The sequence below is a fragment of the Centruroides vittatus genome, unplaced genomic scaffold, assembly GCF_030686945.1.
Source record: "Centruroides vittatus isolate TY-2023 unplaced genomic scaffold, ASM3068694v2 contig_417, whole genome shotgun sequence".
In the NCBI taxonomy this organism is placed as follows: domain Eukaryota; kingdom Metazoa; phylum Arthropoda; class Arachnida; order Scorpiones; family Buthidae; genus Centruroides; species Centruroides vittatus.
In genome coordinates this window covers 1,530,727-1,551,781 of record NW_027122227.1, presented here as the reverse complement: position 1 = coordinate 1,551,781, position 21,055 = coordinate 1,530,727, and the positions used below count along the sequence as shown (strand labels likewise).

At 24.5% G+C, this 21,055-nt stretch overlaps 1 protein-coding gene across 1 annotated transcript in view; it reads left to right on the top strand.

Annotated features, from left to right (window-relative positions):
• LOC136976693 (protein Shroom3-like) overlaps nt 1-21,055 on the top strand; it is a 51,039-nt gene that overhangs the window by 28,732 nt on the left and 1,252 nt on the right. The window contains 5 exon segments of the mRNA XM_067272057.1: nt 554-1,051; nt 3,861-4,708; nt 13,796-13,904; nt 18,347-18,479; nt 20,702-20,974. Of these exon segments, the coding sequence (XP_067128158.1) occupies nt 554-1,051; nt 3,861-4,708; nt 13,796-13,904; nt 18,347-18,479; nt 20,702-20,974 (1,861 nt within the window).

Here is a 21,055-nt window from a genome sequence, read left to right as displayed (position 1 = left end):
TAAAATAGATAATCAGGGCAAACTATAAAGTGTGTAAATTAAATGAGATTAATAGATTACTATAATTTTTTTATATGTAGAACTTGTTATATATATTATCGTTACTTTTGAAACGTGTAGAATTGAATGCATAACTGTGTAATTAATAAATAAATAGTTTGAGACAATGTATGAATAAAAAGTATCAAAATATTGCTTTTTATTAGAGTGAATTCTTTTAAACATGTTCTTTATCACTTTTTATTTTAAATATTCAAAATGCAAGCACATTATTAAATAATTTACTTCAATAAAGTGAAATTTTCTGTATATTTTGAGTTTTGACTGAAATTTTGGAGATTTCTCGAAGTAAAAAGTTAACATTAAGATGAAGTAATCTCTGAAACAAAAAATTTATTTATTTTTTAAGTGTATTTTATATTAAAAACTTAATAGTTTTTCCATTCTATATAAATAAATAAACTAAATTTTTTTTTATTGAATGAATTCATTTTTTTATACAACTTTCATAATACCAATTTTGTTTATTTATTTCTGTTTTATTTATTATTAGTGCTACTAGTTATTTTCGTTCACATAAGTCACCTCGTAAACTACAGTTGAAAGAAGTACATCAAACTGATGAAGCTGCAAAACTTAAAGTATTTAATTCAGAAGGAATAACTTTAGCTGAAACTACAGAAACAAATAAAAAACAAGAAAAAATAATTCATAATGAACCACCTCAGGTACCACCAAGGCGAATTCAAAAACAACCAGTTACTCCAATAATTAGACAACCTCCTACCAGACCGCCACCGCCTCCACCACCTTCTGTTCCCTCTTCTCCTCAATCAGAATTGGACGATCAACAAAATTGTGAAGAATCCGTAAATAATTTATCATTACAAAATGGAAATGTTCACTACACACGTTGTGCAAGTCCAGATTTACCTCTTCCACCTCCACCATCAACAGATACTGAACTGTGTGTACCAGACGAACCACTACCTCCACCACCTGATTTAAATGATGTTGAAATATTAGGACGTTCACTAGGACAAAATAGTTTGTAAGTTTAAAATCATTTACTATATAAATTTTTGCTGCTTTATAATAATGCAGTTTTTGAATTAGCAGATTAACATTATTACTCAGCATTTTAATATATTGAAACATTTTGTTAAATTAAATTTAATTACTAAATTTATGTTTCTTAGCAAAATTTAAAGCTATATTAAGTTATCGTAATGTAATATATATCAGTATTAAGTGAAAAATTAATTAGTAGTCAAGATTTTTAGGTTCTTATCAGTTTATTTTAACAAGCTGATTTACTAATCTTTATTATTTATTCATTTTTAATTTAAAACAAGAGTTTTTTCATTGGTTTGGATTGATACTTAACAACTTTAAAGTCAATCTGATATGCTTAAAATTTAATTTCAAATATATTTTTCTATTCTATATGTATGTTTAATGTAAGTGTTTGAAAGTGTAAAAAATGTTTATATAATAGAAAAATTAACGGTTGCATTCGACTATGGCTTAGATGTAGCATAGAAATAACTGTTGTGTAAAATTCATTGACGCATGGCGTCACTTGTCAGGACCCATCTGTCATCCTCCAGCCGTCATCCTACTAGTATATTGCTCAAGGCAGTAACTGCCTGTTTGAGGATGACTGAGTCACCGCTCAGCCCACCAGTTAAAGCAGGTGTAGAAGGACGTCAGCAAAATTATGTCAAGTGATTGGACAAAATATGTAAGACCTCATTTATACAATCCTGTAATACTGGTACTCGTCCTGGTGCCATTTTTACATTTATTTATGAATTGTCCCATGTGTGAATAAGAAATTGAATCAAAAGAATTATAGTTATTTAATCAACACAAAAAATTTAGAAATAATTAGTCCTTTAAAATAACAAGAATTGGTGTCATTGTTGGAGTTATATTAAGATTCATAGAATATATAGCTTTGATTCCTGCAGAGTAAACATTGTTGTATAGGAAGAGTTGAGTTATTTTTGATGAAAACAACTGACCTGACCTAATAAATATATGTTGTTTAAAAGATATGGGTGTTGATTTGAAACAAATCAAGTAAGTAGCTGCAGTTTTTATAAACAATAGTTTATTTTAAATGAATTTAAATTCAAATTTGAAAACAAAAAAATAATATATTATGTAAACTTTCATTTATTCACAGTGAATGTTGTTCTTTATATATTGTTAATGTGCTTGTTTCACATAATTGCAATCCAATTATTTTTAATTCTCATCAGATATCATTCCACTCCTCTACATATATTATGCCAACTGGTAGATATGTTTTCAAAAGTAGGTCACATGAAATAAGAATAAAACCACTATATTGCAAAGTAATGACCTTGTTTATAAGATGATAATGGAATGTGGTTTTTGTATCTATTGTCTATATAAAATAGACAAATGCACTATTTTTGTAATATAATATTTGCTTGATCGATAAGCTTATGTTACCTTCAAATTTCAATTTATAAACAGGTTTAATAAAATTTCAATTTTTTGAAATGAGTAAATTCTTTTATAATTTAAAATAATGCATTATTCTGATAAATTATGACTAAATCACTAGTTATAATATAGCAGATATAATCTGTAAAATCAGTTGTAATTGGTAAATTTATTGTTAATATAAAAATGTTGTGTAAAAGTATACAAAGAAAACATGTTGAAAGTTTAATTTGATAAAAAGTATTTAAAGTTTTATTCAATTAAAAAACAGACAAAAATCAAAAATCCATGTTAACAATATGTTTTTCTGTAGTTTTATTTGATTTTCCTTTCTGCATTACTACTTTTATAAGTTACTATATATAGATGAAATATTTAAAAACATATAATTATCTAAAAAGTAGCACATAAATATTTATAAATATTTAATTATACATGAGTTTCATAATGCAAAATAGCTTCTTCTGTTATATAGTTTTATTGTAAATTATAAATGAAATTAATCTAGAAGTTTTAAAGCGAGTAGAATAGAAATCTAAATATCATTACATTATTTTAGGCTATTTGAAGGCTTGGTTTTTTCCAGCTTGAAAATAGCTTGGAAAAACCTGGTAGTAATTATTTGTTTAGCTAACTGCTTTTTAATATCAATTTTAAAAATGAGTGATTTTCGAGAAGGCTACAGACTAAGAATTTTTAATATATTAAATAATTTAGTTCACTTGTTGTTTAAAACATAAGTATTTACAAGATGTATCTTAAGAATAAACCTTATTTTGCAGTAAACCATTTTTAAAATTTCATAAAATAATTATTAATTTTGCAGATTTGTTACATAAAATTTTTATCCTTGCATTATTATTTCCTGTATATATATATACTGGATGAATTACAAAAAGATTTCACCAGATATGTTGAAATTTTAATATCCAAAATCTAAGTGTATATAGTTAATTTTAATACATTAATTTCAGAAGCAATTAAATAATAAATTGTATAATACAAAAGTGCTGAGAAATTATAATAATTGCAAGCAATTACTCTATAATTAATAAAATTTTTATTAAATATTATGATAAAATAAATATATATATGTATAAAAATATTTAGTTTAAAATTGTTGCAACACTTTCAGTCAAGAAAAAGAAAATATGAATGGAAGCAACAGAAATTGATGCAGTCTCAAAAAAGGCTAAATATTTAAAAATAATGCTTATGTAATAAGAAATTATATAATTGAGTTTTGAATAGTATATTGTATTGTATAATATATAAGATATAAGTAACATACTATATATATAATATAACGTATATATATATATAAGTTTTTATGTAGACTGTTGAAATACTAATAATTAATAATAATACTTTTTTTAATTCAGAGTTTATCCAAAGAATTCCTACATGTCGTATCGCAGTGAGAAAAAAATTGGCAGACTAGGATTTGATGGTAATTATCGTCGTATTTCTCCAACACCTTCTTTTTCTCAAGAGTCAAATCAGCTTATTCAAAAGGATGATTCAAATTCAACAATGTCCCCTGCTTCTTGGGAACAATTACATAATATACGTCAACATGGACCTACAGTCATTTTCCATTCTGATTCAATGCGTGAACAATCTCATTTACAGAGAAGAAAAAATTCTACTACTAGTTTAGAATCTCAAAATAATTCTACTTCTAATGTTCAAAATACAAATGAAGAAAATTCTTTAACTGTTAGTGCCAATAATGCTGATGTCAATGAACAAGTGAGTGATTCAGGTGAGATTAAACAGGATATACTTAGTAAAACAAAAAATAATGGACCAAATTGCAAAATTGAAGAAATTGAATCTAAGATTTCAAATAGTGATTTGCCAGATAAATCAAAAGAAAGTTCTGAACCTGAACATCAAAAACATTTGGTAGAAAAGCAAGTTAAGTTAGCTAGCAATGAAGATAGGGATGAAAAGACTGATTGTAACTTAGATTCTAATTCAAATACATTGGCATCTCAAAGTGAAAAAGTTGATTCAGAAATTAAAACTAATATTCAGAAAAATGACGAATCTACATATACTATTCAAGTTCCTGTTTCTGTTGTGCCTCGTATTAATAGTGCTACGCAAACTACAGACACACCTAGTCTGAAACGTAAAGCAAAAACTAGAGAAGAATTGGAATGTGAAAAGCTCTCTCTTGATTTCATTGATCATTGTCATGACAGAGTTCTAAAGAACTTACTAGGTAAGTTATTCATCAAACATTCTGAAGTGATTATATATCAAGTTTTCTAATTGATGCTTTTGGACATTAATTAGAGGTTATCTAATTTAATCCATAGATTTTAATTATTAGTTACAGAATTTCAATGCTTCATAATCTCCAATATTTAAACAAATCTTAATAATAATTTTTCTTTTACATCTTACATAAGCATATTACACAATTATTATAGTTATTTTTATACTCATAAATCAAATTCATATGCAATGGAGTAGAATTTTTAATTTAATTATTATACTCTAGCTTTCTTAGGACATTTATTATAGAATCTTCAAATGATTGTTTCTAACTTGTGAGTGAATACTTAAGATGTAAATGAAACAAACAGTTAGCTATAAACAAACAAATTTTTCTGTTTTGCTCTATTGCATATTTATAGAATAAATTTAAATATTTGAATTTTTATTCTTGTTTGTATTAACATTATCATAATTGAAATGAATTTATAAATTATATACAGTACTTTGTATTTAACATAAATGCATATTGTCATAAAAGCAATATATTACTTCTAAATTGTATGATTAATATTCATTTAATGTATATATCATATTTTAAAAATATATATTACATTTTCTAAGCGAGGAAACTGATTGCAGTGCCATAGTTATGGGGAGATGGCCAAGCCACCTAAAAGACATAACACAGCCCCGTGCAGCAATGCTTATATGCAGTATAAATAATGCATGCTTTCACTCTCATCATATAAACTTACACTACTGTTAATTTTTTTACACATGGACTGCACTAATAATACTGGCTGAAAGAGAGAAAAATAGCAGTCATTTGTCACAATTTTTTCTTTGTGTCTTGTTTACATCTTAATATTTTATTGAGTGTCCAATTCTTTGTTCTTTGCATTATCAGATTATTCAAAGCTGTTTTTAATAGATTAAATTAATAATAATCACTCACATTAAGCTTAGAAGCACAAAAATTAAAGTGATAAAATTGAAGGCAATCTTACTAATATCATACTGTAACCAATCAATCAAAAGTAAAATCAATTATGATTTCTTGAAAAATGGTTTAAAACAAATTTTGCATTATATTGCAACATGAAATATAAATTTGCTTATATAAATTTTATATTAGCATTTTTTATATTGAAAACTATGAAAATTTTATTATAATTAAATTCTATAATTATAAAAAAATGTTCAGTTTTCATACTTGGTATGCATATATTAATATTTCTAAATAACTCAAATAAGTTTTTTATTATTTCATTATTTTTTTAATGTAAAATTCTGTAAGAAAATATATGCATTTTAATTTCTTCACTATGAATGAGAAAAATAATGAGAATGTGGAATGAAATCAGTTTCTAACATTAAATAAATAAAATATTAGAAAAACATTCATTTTAATCACTATATGAACTTTAAAGTGGTTTTTTTTTTAACAGTACCTACACGTGATGTCAATTTTACTATAGATGTTTGGAGAAAAATATTTAATATTTAAGGAAGCATTATCATCATTAATATTATGATAACTGGTAATAGCAATTTATAAGATTGTAATTAATTGGTAATAGTATATTTTTTATGAATAAAAAAATGTGCAGATGACATTAAATACTTAAACAAAACAAATATAGTGGAAAACAATAATGATAAAATAGTATATTTAAAAAAATTACATAGAACATGCAACATTGATCTGATATTTCTTTTGAAGCTTTTCTAAATGAACAAGGCCTGTCATTAGCTCCTGATATCTATCTAGTAAATCTTTTTGAGATCATACAGTGTATTTTTTTTTAAACATTTAAATGGTATACAATATATGTTTTAAAAAAAGAGAGATAAGGAAAGAACTGAATAGTGCATCAAATTCTTTGAATTTAATACTTTGATCTTTTTGTCGTCTTTAGAAAAGAAAACATTAGTCTAAAGAGTGATAATTATTTATAAATAGAAAAGTAAACAATACAAGGTATATATATAATATTACAAAACTATAATTTTTTTCTTAAATAGTACAAACACAACTTGCTTTATATTTTAATTTTTTGATAAAATTACTATCATAAGAGAAGAAATTTATATTTTGATCCCAAATTAGCTTTCTTTGGTTTGTATTGCTACTCAAATTCATATACTCTTTTTGTTTTGCTATTTTTATAACTTAACATTGTATTTTTAGACCATTTTATTTGTCCCACTATATGTCACTATATGCATGCTGCATGTATGTACAGTGCATGTAATGCAATCCCATAGGATGATTAGTTTTATTTCAACTTGTATTTTTTTAAAAACCTTGTAAATTTTAACTAATATTTTTTGATAATTGATTTACTTTATCATAAGAAAATGGACAAGTAAGAATGATTGATTCATTTAGCTTCAGTTTTGATAAATTAATTTTGAGTCAATATATCTTACCAGAATGACATTTTTGACTAGTGCTGTTTAATTTTATTCTTTGACAGAATGTTTTCTTTATTTAGAATGGTACAGTACATGCAGTATCATTAAAATGGCAATACTCTAATAATAGACATACTAAAATTTAAATTTAATTATGTATTTAATATCAAATATATCATTTACAGTTACAGCTGTGAGCTTGTTATTGAACCATCTGTATTCTATATTAAACTATAATCAGCTGGTGCTTTTCATCATGCTGTAATACATTAAATTTCTTTAATATAAATTGCAATAAATTAAAACAAAATTTTTAGAATGAATGAATGAATGAATTCAGTAAGATGATATCAGAGGTCGAATCAAGTAACATTTTAAATTTTTTGTTTTGATGATTTATGTTTGTTATAGAAATTGACAATTTTCTATAATCATTAACCTGATGAACTGCTAAGATAATTTTAACAAAAATATATGGTTTCATTAATAATGTTTTTATTTAAAATTACTTAATTATGCTGATATAACACCTTTTAAAAATAATATACATATACATATATAACCATTTTCTAAAAATAGATGCTCTGATTACACTTACAGTAATGCTTTGTTTGTTAGAAAATGATATAAATACTCAAGAATGAAGATTATAATTAAATATGTTTTAGTGTTAACTTTGAGATATTGAAAAAAAAAAATAACCAGTAAGAAATTTATTGTAAAAGGATTTATTCGGCTGCAATTTGAAAAAATTGTAGACATATAAATTCCCACTGTCATCCATTCATCTGTCTTTCCTTAATCTCAAGGATGGAGTTAGATAGATGAAATCCAAGACCAGAAATGGAAACCTTAGGGGCAGGAAGCCCGATTAACTATATACGAACTTGAATCATGTTATTTCAGTTCAAAACTTTTTTCTTGAACAGTGTTAGCTAGGTGACTGGCACAACTCTTTTGTTAAAGGAAAAGTATGATGTACAGGGCAAGGTTAGCACTACTAATAATTTGAGGTGAAGCAAGGTGACTGGCACAACTCTTTTGTTAAAGGAAAAGTATGATGTACAGGGCAAGGTTAGCACTACTAATAATTTGAGGTGGAAAGCACAGGTTTTAAATAATTGCTCATTAATAATGCACATAGAATTTAATCAAAATCTGATTTAGAAATTTTATTTTTATTTAATCAGTTAATTCTTCAATTTATTAAAAATAAATTTGAATATAGAGAAATGTTTTTTTTTTTTTTTTACAGAATGATCTGTAAAAAAACATTTTTGAAGAGTCAAAATTAAAATTAAAATTATTCAAATTCAGACAAAAAAAAATAATTTTTCTTTTAAACTGATAATTGTTAATTGTTGAAATATAAACAGTTAATTTTCATATTGGCAGATAAAAAATAACATTTTTTAATTATGTAAATTTTATAGTTGATGTGTATTCTTTATTTCGCACACTTTTAAGTAACACTGTCCATTTTTTTCCATAATTTATTATTAATGATGATTAATGTAACGAAATTTAGTACAATGTTTTTGTAAGTGTCGTGTATATATATATATTTATATATATGTAAAGATAATCTATTAAAATCAGTACTGATCTTTTAAATTTAGTTTGTGCTGATATCAACATATTTATTCTTGTCAGTGTGTCATAGTTTTTCAGGAGTCTTGAATTTTCAAGAATCAGTTGTAATTCAATGTTATTGTATAATAATAAAATTGAATAAATTGTTTTTATTTGGATTTATTTTTAGAAATACAAACAAAAATGTTTAATAACAAATATAATTATTAATTTGCCTTTCTATACACAAATTTTTTTTATAGAAATGTTTTTTATTTGATTTTTATTTTTTTCATAAATAAATGATTCCATTTAATCAAAATAGTCTATAAAACAAAGTAAAATAGCAAATTTTGGAGTAAAAATTTGTTTTAATGCCAATTTTCTAAAACTGTTATGCTGATTCTTAATATTTAATAATCAAAAAACAAAAAAATTATTACTGTTATTGTTTGTTGCTTAAAGTACACTCATTGATGAAGTTATGCTCCACATTGAATTGTCTAAGTATTGCAAAACTTAGCATAAAGCTATCTCAGTCAGGTATGTAAATGATGTGGTCCAATTTGTAGGCCAAATAATGCTACCAGAGTGTCTTAAAATCACTACTTTAGTATCCTATAAAAAGACTTGTAGAGGCTCACTCTGTTAGAATTTTCAGTGTACCTATTGTTTAGAGGGCTTTGAATGTCAGGCATGCCTGTATAAATCAGCCAAAGACATTGCACACAGCTGACAGAAGTTGAGAAAGGCTGTATTATCAGGCTAAAGGAGATGTGATACTGTTTCATCAAAGTGCTGGTGTAGAAAAATCATCTTGAATAATAGTTGATCATTACTAGTAATGGCAAGAGTGACTCTGACAGCATAATGGTATGTTCAGGAAATTCTGTGCACTCATATGTTGCTTTTCATGGTTGGTTTCAAACAGCCGTGTTTCAGCAAGATAATGCTTGACTGCATACAGCTAGAGTTTTCCAGGAATGTCTCCATCATGTTACAACACTTTCTTGACCTGCATGATCTTCACATTTATTGTCCCTTGAGCATTTGTGGTGTCAGATGATATGCCAGCTTTAGCCATCTGATTGTGAGGGATCTGAGTGACCACTCTAGATTGATCACGATCACATATGACACATGGCTTACAGACCACAATCATACTTGACATATGGCAAGACACTTAGCTTTCAGACTGCATTTGTGGACAAATCTGAGTTACCTTGTGAATCCAGCAAACTATTTTTAATAATTAAAAACGTTTTTGATCCAGAGTTAATTGCTCTTCCTCAGTTAGAACTTAAAACAACTTAACTGAATTGAATGTATGAACATTCAGAAACAAATAGAATATTGGTGTTTTGAATATTAATGTTTTTTATTTTCTTATGTATAAATTTAAATAAAAGTTAATAGTAAAAAGAATGCAAAAATAAAATACAATATAATAAATAAAATAATATAAACTCATATATAAAATTAATAATTCAGATTGTGCATTGTAAAATAGTAGAGTAACTTATACTTCAAACATGGATTGCCAAATGTATGACAGTGTCAGCATCCTGTAATTGACAGCGTGCTGTTTTGAGCATTTACAAAAGAACTTTTGTATATTCCCAAAGTCTCTAAATATCTGATGGCATAAGGGTTCCTGGATGGTCTAATTACTTTGGCCTCTTCCCATCTAATTACCTGCTTCAGATTTTTGTAAGATGTTAGGATTGTATTGCCCAAATTTTTGTTGACTGTGTATTGATGTTTGTTAATTCTTTGTGTGAGGTTATGTTTGTGTCCCCTACATATACAGCTTTTCATCAAACTGCTGGTTCTCTAGTGGAATAGTATATACTTCCAAAGTGCAGAAACAAATGACCTTGGTGTTATCATTTTGGAGGATGTTAAAAATCACGCAGTTGCATTTATAGACTACATTTAAGTTATGTTTAGTCAACTCTTTGTGTATTCTTTGTAATTGTGGAAAGTAGTCTAATGTAATCCTATGTTGTTTTTTCATAACATTGTTGAGTATATTTGTAAATTTAAAATTATTAAATTTTCTTTATAAACAGTAAATTTGATTCTGTGAGGTGGAAATTAAATGCTGGAGTTTGCAAACATGATACAATAGGAAATTATTTCTTGTTTATATTAGCAAAAATGTTGTAAACAAAAGCTGTACAACTGTAATAGTAAATTTTACTAATATTAGTAAAATTTACTATTACAGTTGTACAGCTTTTGTCTTTGGTTGTCTTCTGTCCTTCGATTATACAGTATAACCAAATGTATGTTATACATTTACTTTTTGTGTATGTTAAACGAATATCCTAATTTTTTGTTTATAGATATATTTATGAGATTTTTTAAATTTTTGGTTTAATACTTTTCTATTTTCATATCTTATAAAATTTATTAATATTTATATTCAAACAGACAAGTTAGATACAATTTTAAAAATACATAACCTTAATAATGTACTTTGGAACTATTTATAATGATTAAATTTCATCAAGATAAGACTAAATTTTTATTGCAACTATGTTAACTTTCAAATTTTGGATATGATTGTCTGATAATTGTAAAAAGTTATAATATATTAAAATTAATATTATTCATCTGCAAAAATAATTAAATTTTAAGTTGTAAATTACACTGATTGTGTGTTATATTAATGACTTTAAGTAATAGTTGGAGATTTGAATGCAAGAGTGGGAAACACTCCAGTAAATAAAAATATTGGAATGAGTATTCTCTTTGGAGAGAATACTCATTACAATAACAGAAATGGTATTAGACTCATTGATTTTGTTGTTTATAATAATCTTAAAATAATGAAAACATTTTATAACCATAAAAATATACATAAATATACTTGGCAACGACACAGTCCAAGTCAGTTATTGATTATTTTATTGCTAATGAAAAAATGTCAAAATTATTCCTAGATGTCAGATCATAGAGGATTTGAAGTAGGCTCTGATCACTTCCTAACCCAAGCAAAATTAAGAATCCCACCTAGAGGCTAAAAGAGAAACCGAATGTTATACATGAACCTGAAGCTGAACCTTGAAAATTTAAAGTAAAATTATTATGCGATGATAGTATCAAATGGTTATATACTAGAAGAATCGAACAACACATGGAGAAAATCCCAGAAGACAAAGATATAGAAAACGAATGGGAAAACATAAAAACAATAATAAAAGCAGCAGCCAATGAGTCTCTGGACACAAAAGTCAATTCCTGTAGAAGAAAGAAATTGAAAATATGGGACAATGAAATCAAACAACTAATATTACAGAAAAACACAGCATACAAAAACTTTTTAAGTACAAAAATATTGTATTATATTTTAAAAACTTTTTAAGTAAAAAGTTTTTAAAATATAATACGATATGTTTTTGGATTAACATTTGTTGACATTTTAGGCATTATTGATATTTTTGTAGGTTATGATTAAAATAATTAATATCTATGGAAAATTTTTACAAAAAAATTTAATTTTAGACATGTTGAATGTATTGCAAACAACTTAAATTTGTAGAGAAATATTTTTAATATTTTACAATTTTTCTTTGTCAATCTTCTTTGTACACCGTATCAGATTCCTGATGTTGGCAACACCTGGTGTAGGTTAGTGAGTAGTTAGTAATGCGCCGAGGTGTATCTAGGGAAAATTACATCCAGAGTGGTTTCCCATTGCTTTCTCTGGGGCATGATGTTACGTGAGGGGAAATGCCTTCTGAGAGGTCTTGTAATGGAAACTGGCCCCTATTCAGGTGTTACAAACATAGAAAAAACCTGGAAAACTCCACTTGGCCAGTCCGTCCGAGCGCGGTGTGAACCTGCAACTGAACTCCCAGTGTTTAGCGACAGAACCGCTTGGCCACTGGTGGGCATCTTTGTCATTAATACATTAAAATACCATTTTTTAAATCTAGACACAATCAATAAATATGGATATTCTTTAAAATGTCAAAGAATAAATAAGTAAATGTCAATCATAAAATTATCTTTAATATTCATTTTAAAATATCAGACATTGAAAGCAAGCATGTAAGAAGAAAGAGAAAATTTGTTATTTTTATTAATGATTTAGATCTGAAATTGTAAACAAATTATTGATATTATGTCAAGTATTCGCCATTAAGTTTTTTCCTAAAAATTTAAATAATAAAATATCTTCAAATTAAATTTTTATAGATTTATTTTTATATACAGGGTGAACATAAAGTCTCTATAATTCTCTGTAACGTCTGTAATTTGTTGTTAACGTCTATATAACGTCTGTAATTTGTTGTTTCAACTGCGGTATGCTGTTAATCTTCACCTGGTACACCTGCGACTTTAGAAGATTAACAGCATACCACAGTTGAAACAACAAATTACAGGCGCAGTGGTGAAAATTTCACCAGCTATGTTGAACAGCGTGTTTCAGTCTGTGGAAGAATGCTGGCGGCTGTGCCTAGACTTGGAGCGCAATCACATAGAGATGTACTGATTTGTGGTCCTAATGTGATACATGTTGCAGTGTATATGGTAGATGTTTAATAAATTTGCATTTTCACAGAAATGTATAGAGACTTTATGTTCACCCTGTACATTAATCAGCATTTCCAATATTAATTTCATGCTGTATGTCAGTTTTGCTTTTTAAGAAGATTAGTTTCTAAATTCCTCGTGTCCTTCTTGCCATCTCGTTCTTATGATATTAATTTTGGCTTTCATTTAATGAATTTAAATTTAATATATGAATCAATTACAAGTAAAAAATAATTTTTGATCCTAATATGTTATACTGAATTTTTGTTTCACTAGATGTCAGATTTATTTTACACTATGGCAAGAAACTTATGATGTATATGAAATGAAATCTAATATAATTAATGCAATTTAAAAAAATAACACTAAGGAAATCTTTAACTACTATGAAATTATTTAAAGTTTTAAGTTTTGTGTATAAATTTGTTTCCTGTGTTTTCATTTATTTGAATTTTTTAATTACTTTATTGTCAAAAACTTTAATATATAAGAATTTTTGAATATAATATAAATTTTATTCAACAGTCAAACTTAATGGCAATTGTTTTTTCAGTCCCAGCACCAAATCAGAAAACAATGTCAGATTATTTGGAAGGACTGTTAGATTTAGAACTTGAAGGAGGAGGACAACCAACACAAAGGATTATTCTTGAAAAAAAATGAAAAATCAAATACAGAAATCTGTCAAAGGTTTGTAATAATTGAATAATTTTTTTTACAACATTTCATATGCTATTTTGTTATTGAGGTCATTTTTATTTTTGGTATTAAAAGTTTTTCAAGTTTATTTGACTCATCTTCATGTACAATTTCTAAAGTTAATTGAACCTGACATTCAAACATTCCATTGGATATTAGGAAATTCTAATAGCATTTGAGATGTTATAATGTAACAATGAGGTTGGAACTTGAAGATAATTTTTAAATTTTAACTTTTAATTTTTACCAAACATTGAATTATTTTAAATATTAATATTTTAAAATCTTTTACATATAATTTTTCATGCATTCAAAACATATTAATACATTTTTATTTGACTTATTATTATGTTTGACATCATTTTGTAATGTTAAACTAATATTGCAATTGAATAAACAAGTGTTTTACCTGAATACTCTTTCATATTAGAAAACATATCATTAATAAAACATTTTGAAAGTTTTCATAAATATATCTTGTTAAATTTTTTATTCTCTGATATGCTACTTGTTTAATTACATATTTAATTATATAATTAAACTTATTTTATCAATTTAGTTAATATAAGTTTGATGTACTAAGAAAAGTTTATTATAAGAAGTGTGTTTAATGAAAAAAAACACTTCTTATAATAGTAGAATATACTTACTAAAATTGTGGTTATTGTTATTTGTCATTTAATATTATCAGAATTAATCAGTAAGAAGTAATCATTATCAATTATTTGTTATCATCAGTCTTGACTAGTGCTTTAAACATTAATTGTTTCAATTATTATTTGCACACAGTATGTTAGTTTAAATTGCTGATATATATTTAATTTTTGTGATGTCATTAAAGATGGTTTAAAAAAAAAAAAACAGTAACACTGGATGAATTAATTATTTAGTGATAGAAAGCAGAAAAGAATGAGATACACCAGTAAATCAATAGGCAGAAACTGGAAAATTTTATTAAAAACACAATATGACTTAAATTTATCACCATTAGGCAAAAATAATCTTAAAAATGCTAGCAGCATTTAATGTATATTGTACATTTAATTTAGGAAAATTCTTTTGGTGTTAATGTCCACATATTAAATAATTATAATTAATAAATCTTCAGGTTATACATTTTTCAGTTATTGTTAGTCAATAAAAGCAGACTTTCCATTAATTGTAGTCTTGTTTACTTATTCAACTAAACAATAATTGACTAATGATAATATCAGTAGAGATGAGTCCCAAAGTGATTTATAATAAGCAGATTCTACTGCTTTTATATAACAAACATTTCTGTATCAGTTCTGACTACTGTATCATCATAAGAATGACGATAGGACAGATATTATAGAAATAATAAGTTTATTTGATAATTTATAGACATTTTAAATGAAACAAATATTTATCCAACTAGTTTAATAATTTTTAGAAGTTTCATCAATTAAATATAGCTTAGACTCGTATGATAATCTATAAAAGAAATGTAGCTATTAATCGAAAAATCTGAATTTTTAAAAATTAATGAATGATTTATATATTTAAGTAAACTATTTTTTTATTTTATCAGTAAATAGCAATTAGCTTGATTTCAAAAAAGTTAATTATACATTTGACAAGCTGAATATTAAGTATTGATAGATTTAAAGGAACAGTTCTGTAATAAATAATAACTATAGCAAGAAATTGAATTTTTGTACATTGTTTTAATTAGGAAACATGTAGTAAGAGATTATAAAGTAAAAGAAAATTTATAAAATGTTCAGTACTTTAAAATTAACTTTGAAATTTTTTTAAAATTTTAGATTAGTACATTCCCTAACTCCATAAAAAATTTTTTTCTGATTTGCATTGATAATTTGTCTTTTGCTTTATAATTATTTTATGTTTATGAATAATATTCCATGAACAGTCAGGCAACCAAATGGCATATTAGTTGTAGTGAAATACATTATTGCTGAATAAGTCATTCACTAAGCATTGTTCTTAAAATTAGTTTATCATATTTACTACCAATTGTGTTGTATTTTTTTTTAATGTACTTTTTATGTGCAGCACAGTATTTCATTATAGACTTTCCATTAATGATGATGAAGACCTGTAGTGACATACTGCTATTAAACAACAGTGTACATTAATTATCATTTGTTCATTTTGCTAATTGGACAGTTATTTCAATTTTCAAGGTGTTTTGAATAAAAATTAATTTTTTTTAAAATAGATTTTTTTTCATAGTTTGAAATTTTTTCCTCCATTTAACATAATGGAAAATAAGATTTCTGCTCTACAGATTTTTGCCTTGTGAAGAGTTTTGCCTTTGTGAATAGAATAGGGCGTGTTTGTAAAGTAAGAGAGACATATATTTATGATGGTATGATCTGTTTTAACATAACCACATTTGTAATACATAAGAATAACATTAATCAAATGTTGTTATAGAATTCTAAAAAAACAATTTGAATGAGTTATAGTTGATTTTTTTTTTAATTATTTACATATGTTACAACAAATTGCTTTTCAAGTTTGAAAATCTGAAATCTTTGAACAGGTATAATAAAGTTAATTTAGAAAAAATTTCAATTATTAATTTTTATATACATGACCAATCATATAATTAATTTCATTATAATTCAGAAATGTAACTTATTTTTAGTTATCACATAAATTTAAAAATATTTAAATACTCTAACAAATAATATTATTTTATAGTATTTTTTTTATGATGATAAAATATTTATTTTAATATTATGGAATAATAATAATTGATTATTTTTAATAAACTAAACTCTTCAAATTTACATTAGATAATTTCAGTTAACAAAATTATTTTAAATTGCTGATTTGCAATTATTGCAATTTATTATCAAAAGGTTTTTCAAAAGGAATAAATTTTTAAAATTCATTAACATTTACTAATATTTTAATATTAAATTAATTTTGATTATGTAATATTTATTTTATTATAATAGTTTAATAAATTACAGATAATTTTAACAAATACAGATTTGCTAAGTTTTAAGAATTACATTTAAGTCTTTGTGTACTTATTTTATATTTTAATTTAATTTTTATCGATAGAAATGTTTAAATAGACTTTTACATGATTCAGTTGGCATGCTCTTAGAACTGTTTGACCTATTTTTCATTTCATTAATTTGAAATGAATTAGTATGAAACTGATACAATTTCTTCATAAATGATGGCACTCAATTTTTACTACCAATTTTTTTACATAAAATTATGTTTTTAATTTTTTTACATGTAAGCTGTTGTTAATTATTACATAATTATTTTTACATAAAGCTATTAATGATATTAAAATATCTTTAAAACATTTTAAGTGAAAACTACAATATATTATAGTTTTATGTAAGTTACTAAAAACTACCAAATAGTGCTGTGTAACTGTAACATTAATTTGAATTAGTAAATCCCAAAAACACAAAAATTAAAATACACTTACAAAACTTCATATTATCATTATCTTTAAGAGTTCAGGTAAATAAACAAAAATTTTTCTTTTTACACGTATGACTTCAATGTGGGGTTGATAACATACAATTGTTACCAGTTATGTTGTGTTAACAGGCCTTTAAATGTTAAATGTTTTGTTTTTAATCATTATTTGCTTGCAATACAGTAGTTTTAAGTTGTTAGCATTTCTTACTTCAATTATATATTAACTATTGTTAAAAGACAGCATTGCAAAAAAAAACAGCAGGTAAACAATACAATATGAATTGATATTAATGATGATTAATCATTAAGGATATATAATTTTTCTAATTGTTTTAACACGTTCTTTTAATGTCAATCGACAAAACCAGAATTTTTATTAATTATAATCTTATTTACTACCCCACTTAAATGTTATCAGTTAATTATTATTATAGTAGGCAGGTATTAATAATTACAATAAACAATACTATAATATATATATATATATGTATATTTAATAACAAGGATTAAAGTTAAAATTTATTCCAAAATATATTAAAAAATAATTAATTTTTATACTTATATATAAAAGATTTTTTTATTTTGTTTTTTTAATGTAAGAATCACTAAGTTTGAGATCAGAATATAAATAATGATTTATTATGTTAGCAAAATTCTTTGTGAAGTATGCTTATCAGTGTTTATTTGACATACAATAAAATAATTGATAGTTCAAGTAGTTTTATTTTACAACATAATTAGTTTATTAAATTCATGCTTAGTTCTATTCTAATTATGAAATTGAATATTTACTTAGAAACATTTGATTTAAATAGTATTTTTAATATTGATACGTATTTGTATTTCACTTTTTTTATAAAGAAATTAAAGTTTGTTTTTTGAATACATTTAATTTAAATTAATAATAATAAAATATAAAATTATTTTATATATTGTTTTTAATAAATCTTAATATTAATTTCAGCAAAGATAATCTTGAAGATTTAGAATCAAATAATTACTTCACATCAGAATCTAAAGTTAAATTATTAACAAGGTATAACAAGAATATTGAAACTACAGAATGGAGTAATGAAAAGGAAATTAATAGTAAAAAGGTGAGTTCATTTTTTACTATTTGTCTGCAAATTAATGTGCAGTGTTTTTGAAGATATGATTTACTTATATCAATAACACAAACAGGTTCCTTTAGTAAAATTCAGGAGCTTTTTGCAATACATAAACTATTATTTGACTTCATTGTATAAAAACTTAAAATTTTTACTTGTAATGAATTTATTATTATATTTAGCATTTAAAATGACAAAATTTTTTAGAGATGATGTGGGAAATTTTAAAAATTATTTTTATCAAGACATTATTAGTGTTAAAAACAAAAAAAATGTGACCAAATACGCAAATATAATTATAGTAACTTAGTTATTGAAGAATTTAAATACAGCATTATCCATAAGTCACTTGATTATTTAAATTTTCAGCTAACAGAGTTTAGAAAAATTATTTAAAATGAATTCCTTGTGTTCAATATGCAGTTTACAGCATTCCAATATATTGTTACAAATCTCCAATTACAATAGTTTTTAATCATCCTGATCTGAGTAAGTCAATCATTCACTCTTCCTGTTTCTTTGAATGTTTAGTTTAATTTGTAAAATGTTTTCCAGATGTTAAAACAGTCACTTAATTTTTCAATAACATATTCACTGCTACTTAGTTTTTATTCAGTTTTCAATGTTTTAAAAAAGAAAGAAAGAAAATGCTTTATCAGATATATAAAATTACAAAAAATAAAAATATATGTATAAAAAAACAAAAACAGTCAAGTGTTTGAAATTGTCTTATCTTCAAAATGCTCTAAAATAAATTCTCTGCTATAAATATAATGCTATAAATACAAAACTTTTTTTTTTATTTTGTGAAATATCTGAGAGTTAGAACACCTAGGCACTAAAAGTCATGTAAATAGTAATAACACTTATAATTTTTAGTGCTTAAATGTCCTAGCTCTACTAATCAGTAGCAAATATTCTGTAAAAGAAACATTTACTGATTTAAACTGTCTTTGCAATCTGTCCTGTAGAATTTCGTAACTGAAAAATGAAACAATAAAGCATGACAATCTAAGATATACGGACAATAATATTTAACTATTTCAAACCAGTTTTAGTTGTTCTACTATTTTCTTAAAATATTTTCAGTTCAGTGATTTTGGGCCACTCTGTAAATTGATACAAATGAACTTTTATATTTATATATATATATAAAACTGCCATGATTATTTATTTTATATTTCTAGTTGAATTTATCAAGAACCATTCTTATACAATCTATTAAACAATAAGTAATAAATTTAAAATTCTACAAACTAGATTAAATTAGCAGAACCTCATTTCTCGATGCATATAATAATAATAATAATTAACTTCAATGTAGCTTTCTTAAATTTATGTTCATAAATCAACTTGTGAAATACTTATTTAAAATAGGATATTTTAAAAAAGTATTTCTATCTGGTCTACTATAAGATGTTCTATTATTGATTTTAGCTGTAAACTTTTAGAATAATGAGAGCTTTTAAGTCAGAACATAGTGACTAATTTATTTGCTTTTTTATTATTTTAGAAATAAAAGATAAATTAAAATACAATATGACCATTTTATAAAAATCTCAAATGGTTATTTATTTGAAATTCTTTTACATAATCCAAAAATTCATATAAAAAAACCGGTAGTTGTTAACCAAAATGTTTTGATTGCTGTAAATTTTTCCAAAATACATAAACTTAATTAAGATCATTTAAGAAATTTTATAAAAATTTATACATATTATTTTGTGCAACTATACAGCAAGTATTTTTTAAAATTGGAATATTTTAAAGTAATTTGATCATAAAATTAAAACATATTTTGTCTTGATGTCTGAACTTTACATGATTTCATATTTTTAATATCATAAATTGCAAGGATTCTTTTTAATTAAATATAATAAATGTTCAACTAAAATATAAATAAAATAATTCAAAGAATTTAATACCATCATTAAGTGATAAATGACTGAACTTAATTAGAAGAATTTCATAATATAAGATTTTATTTATTTATTCCTTATATGAAGTAAACGTTTTATATCTTTTGTAAATGATAGAATTACATAAATATTCTTTCATTTTTTTCAAAAATTATTAGTTTAAAAAATATTGTAATTAATATCATTCTAAAAGTTTGATTTAAGTTTTAATTTGTATATTTAATATATTAACTATTTATTCAAAATTTAATTGTCTAATTGCAGTGATAATATGTTTCTTTAAATATTTAGGAAGAACTAATTGCTAGCATTCGAAGGAAATTAAACACTTTGCATATTGAACAAGTAGCCATAAGGGAAGAAATATCACAAAATGATATTTTAGGTCAAGATATTACTGCAAGAGTTGAAGAATTGGCTAAACAAAATGAAATAGAAAAATACAGGCTTCATGTAGAAGAACTAGACAAAATTATCAACTTATTGCTTTCTCTGTCAGGACGATTAGCACGAGCTCAGAATGCTTTAACAAATCTTTCAGACGATGTCAGCCATGAAGAAAAAGTAAGAATTTAATTAAAATGAAATGTTTATTTTTAATTTAAACTGTCTATATAAGTAATAAAATTAGCTCGTAAAATTAAT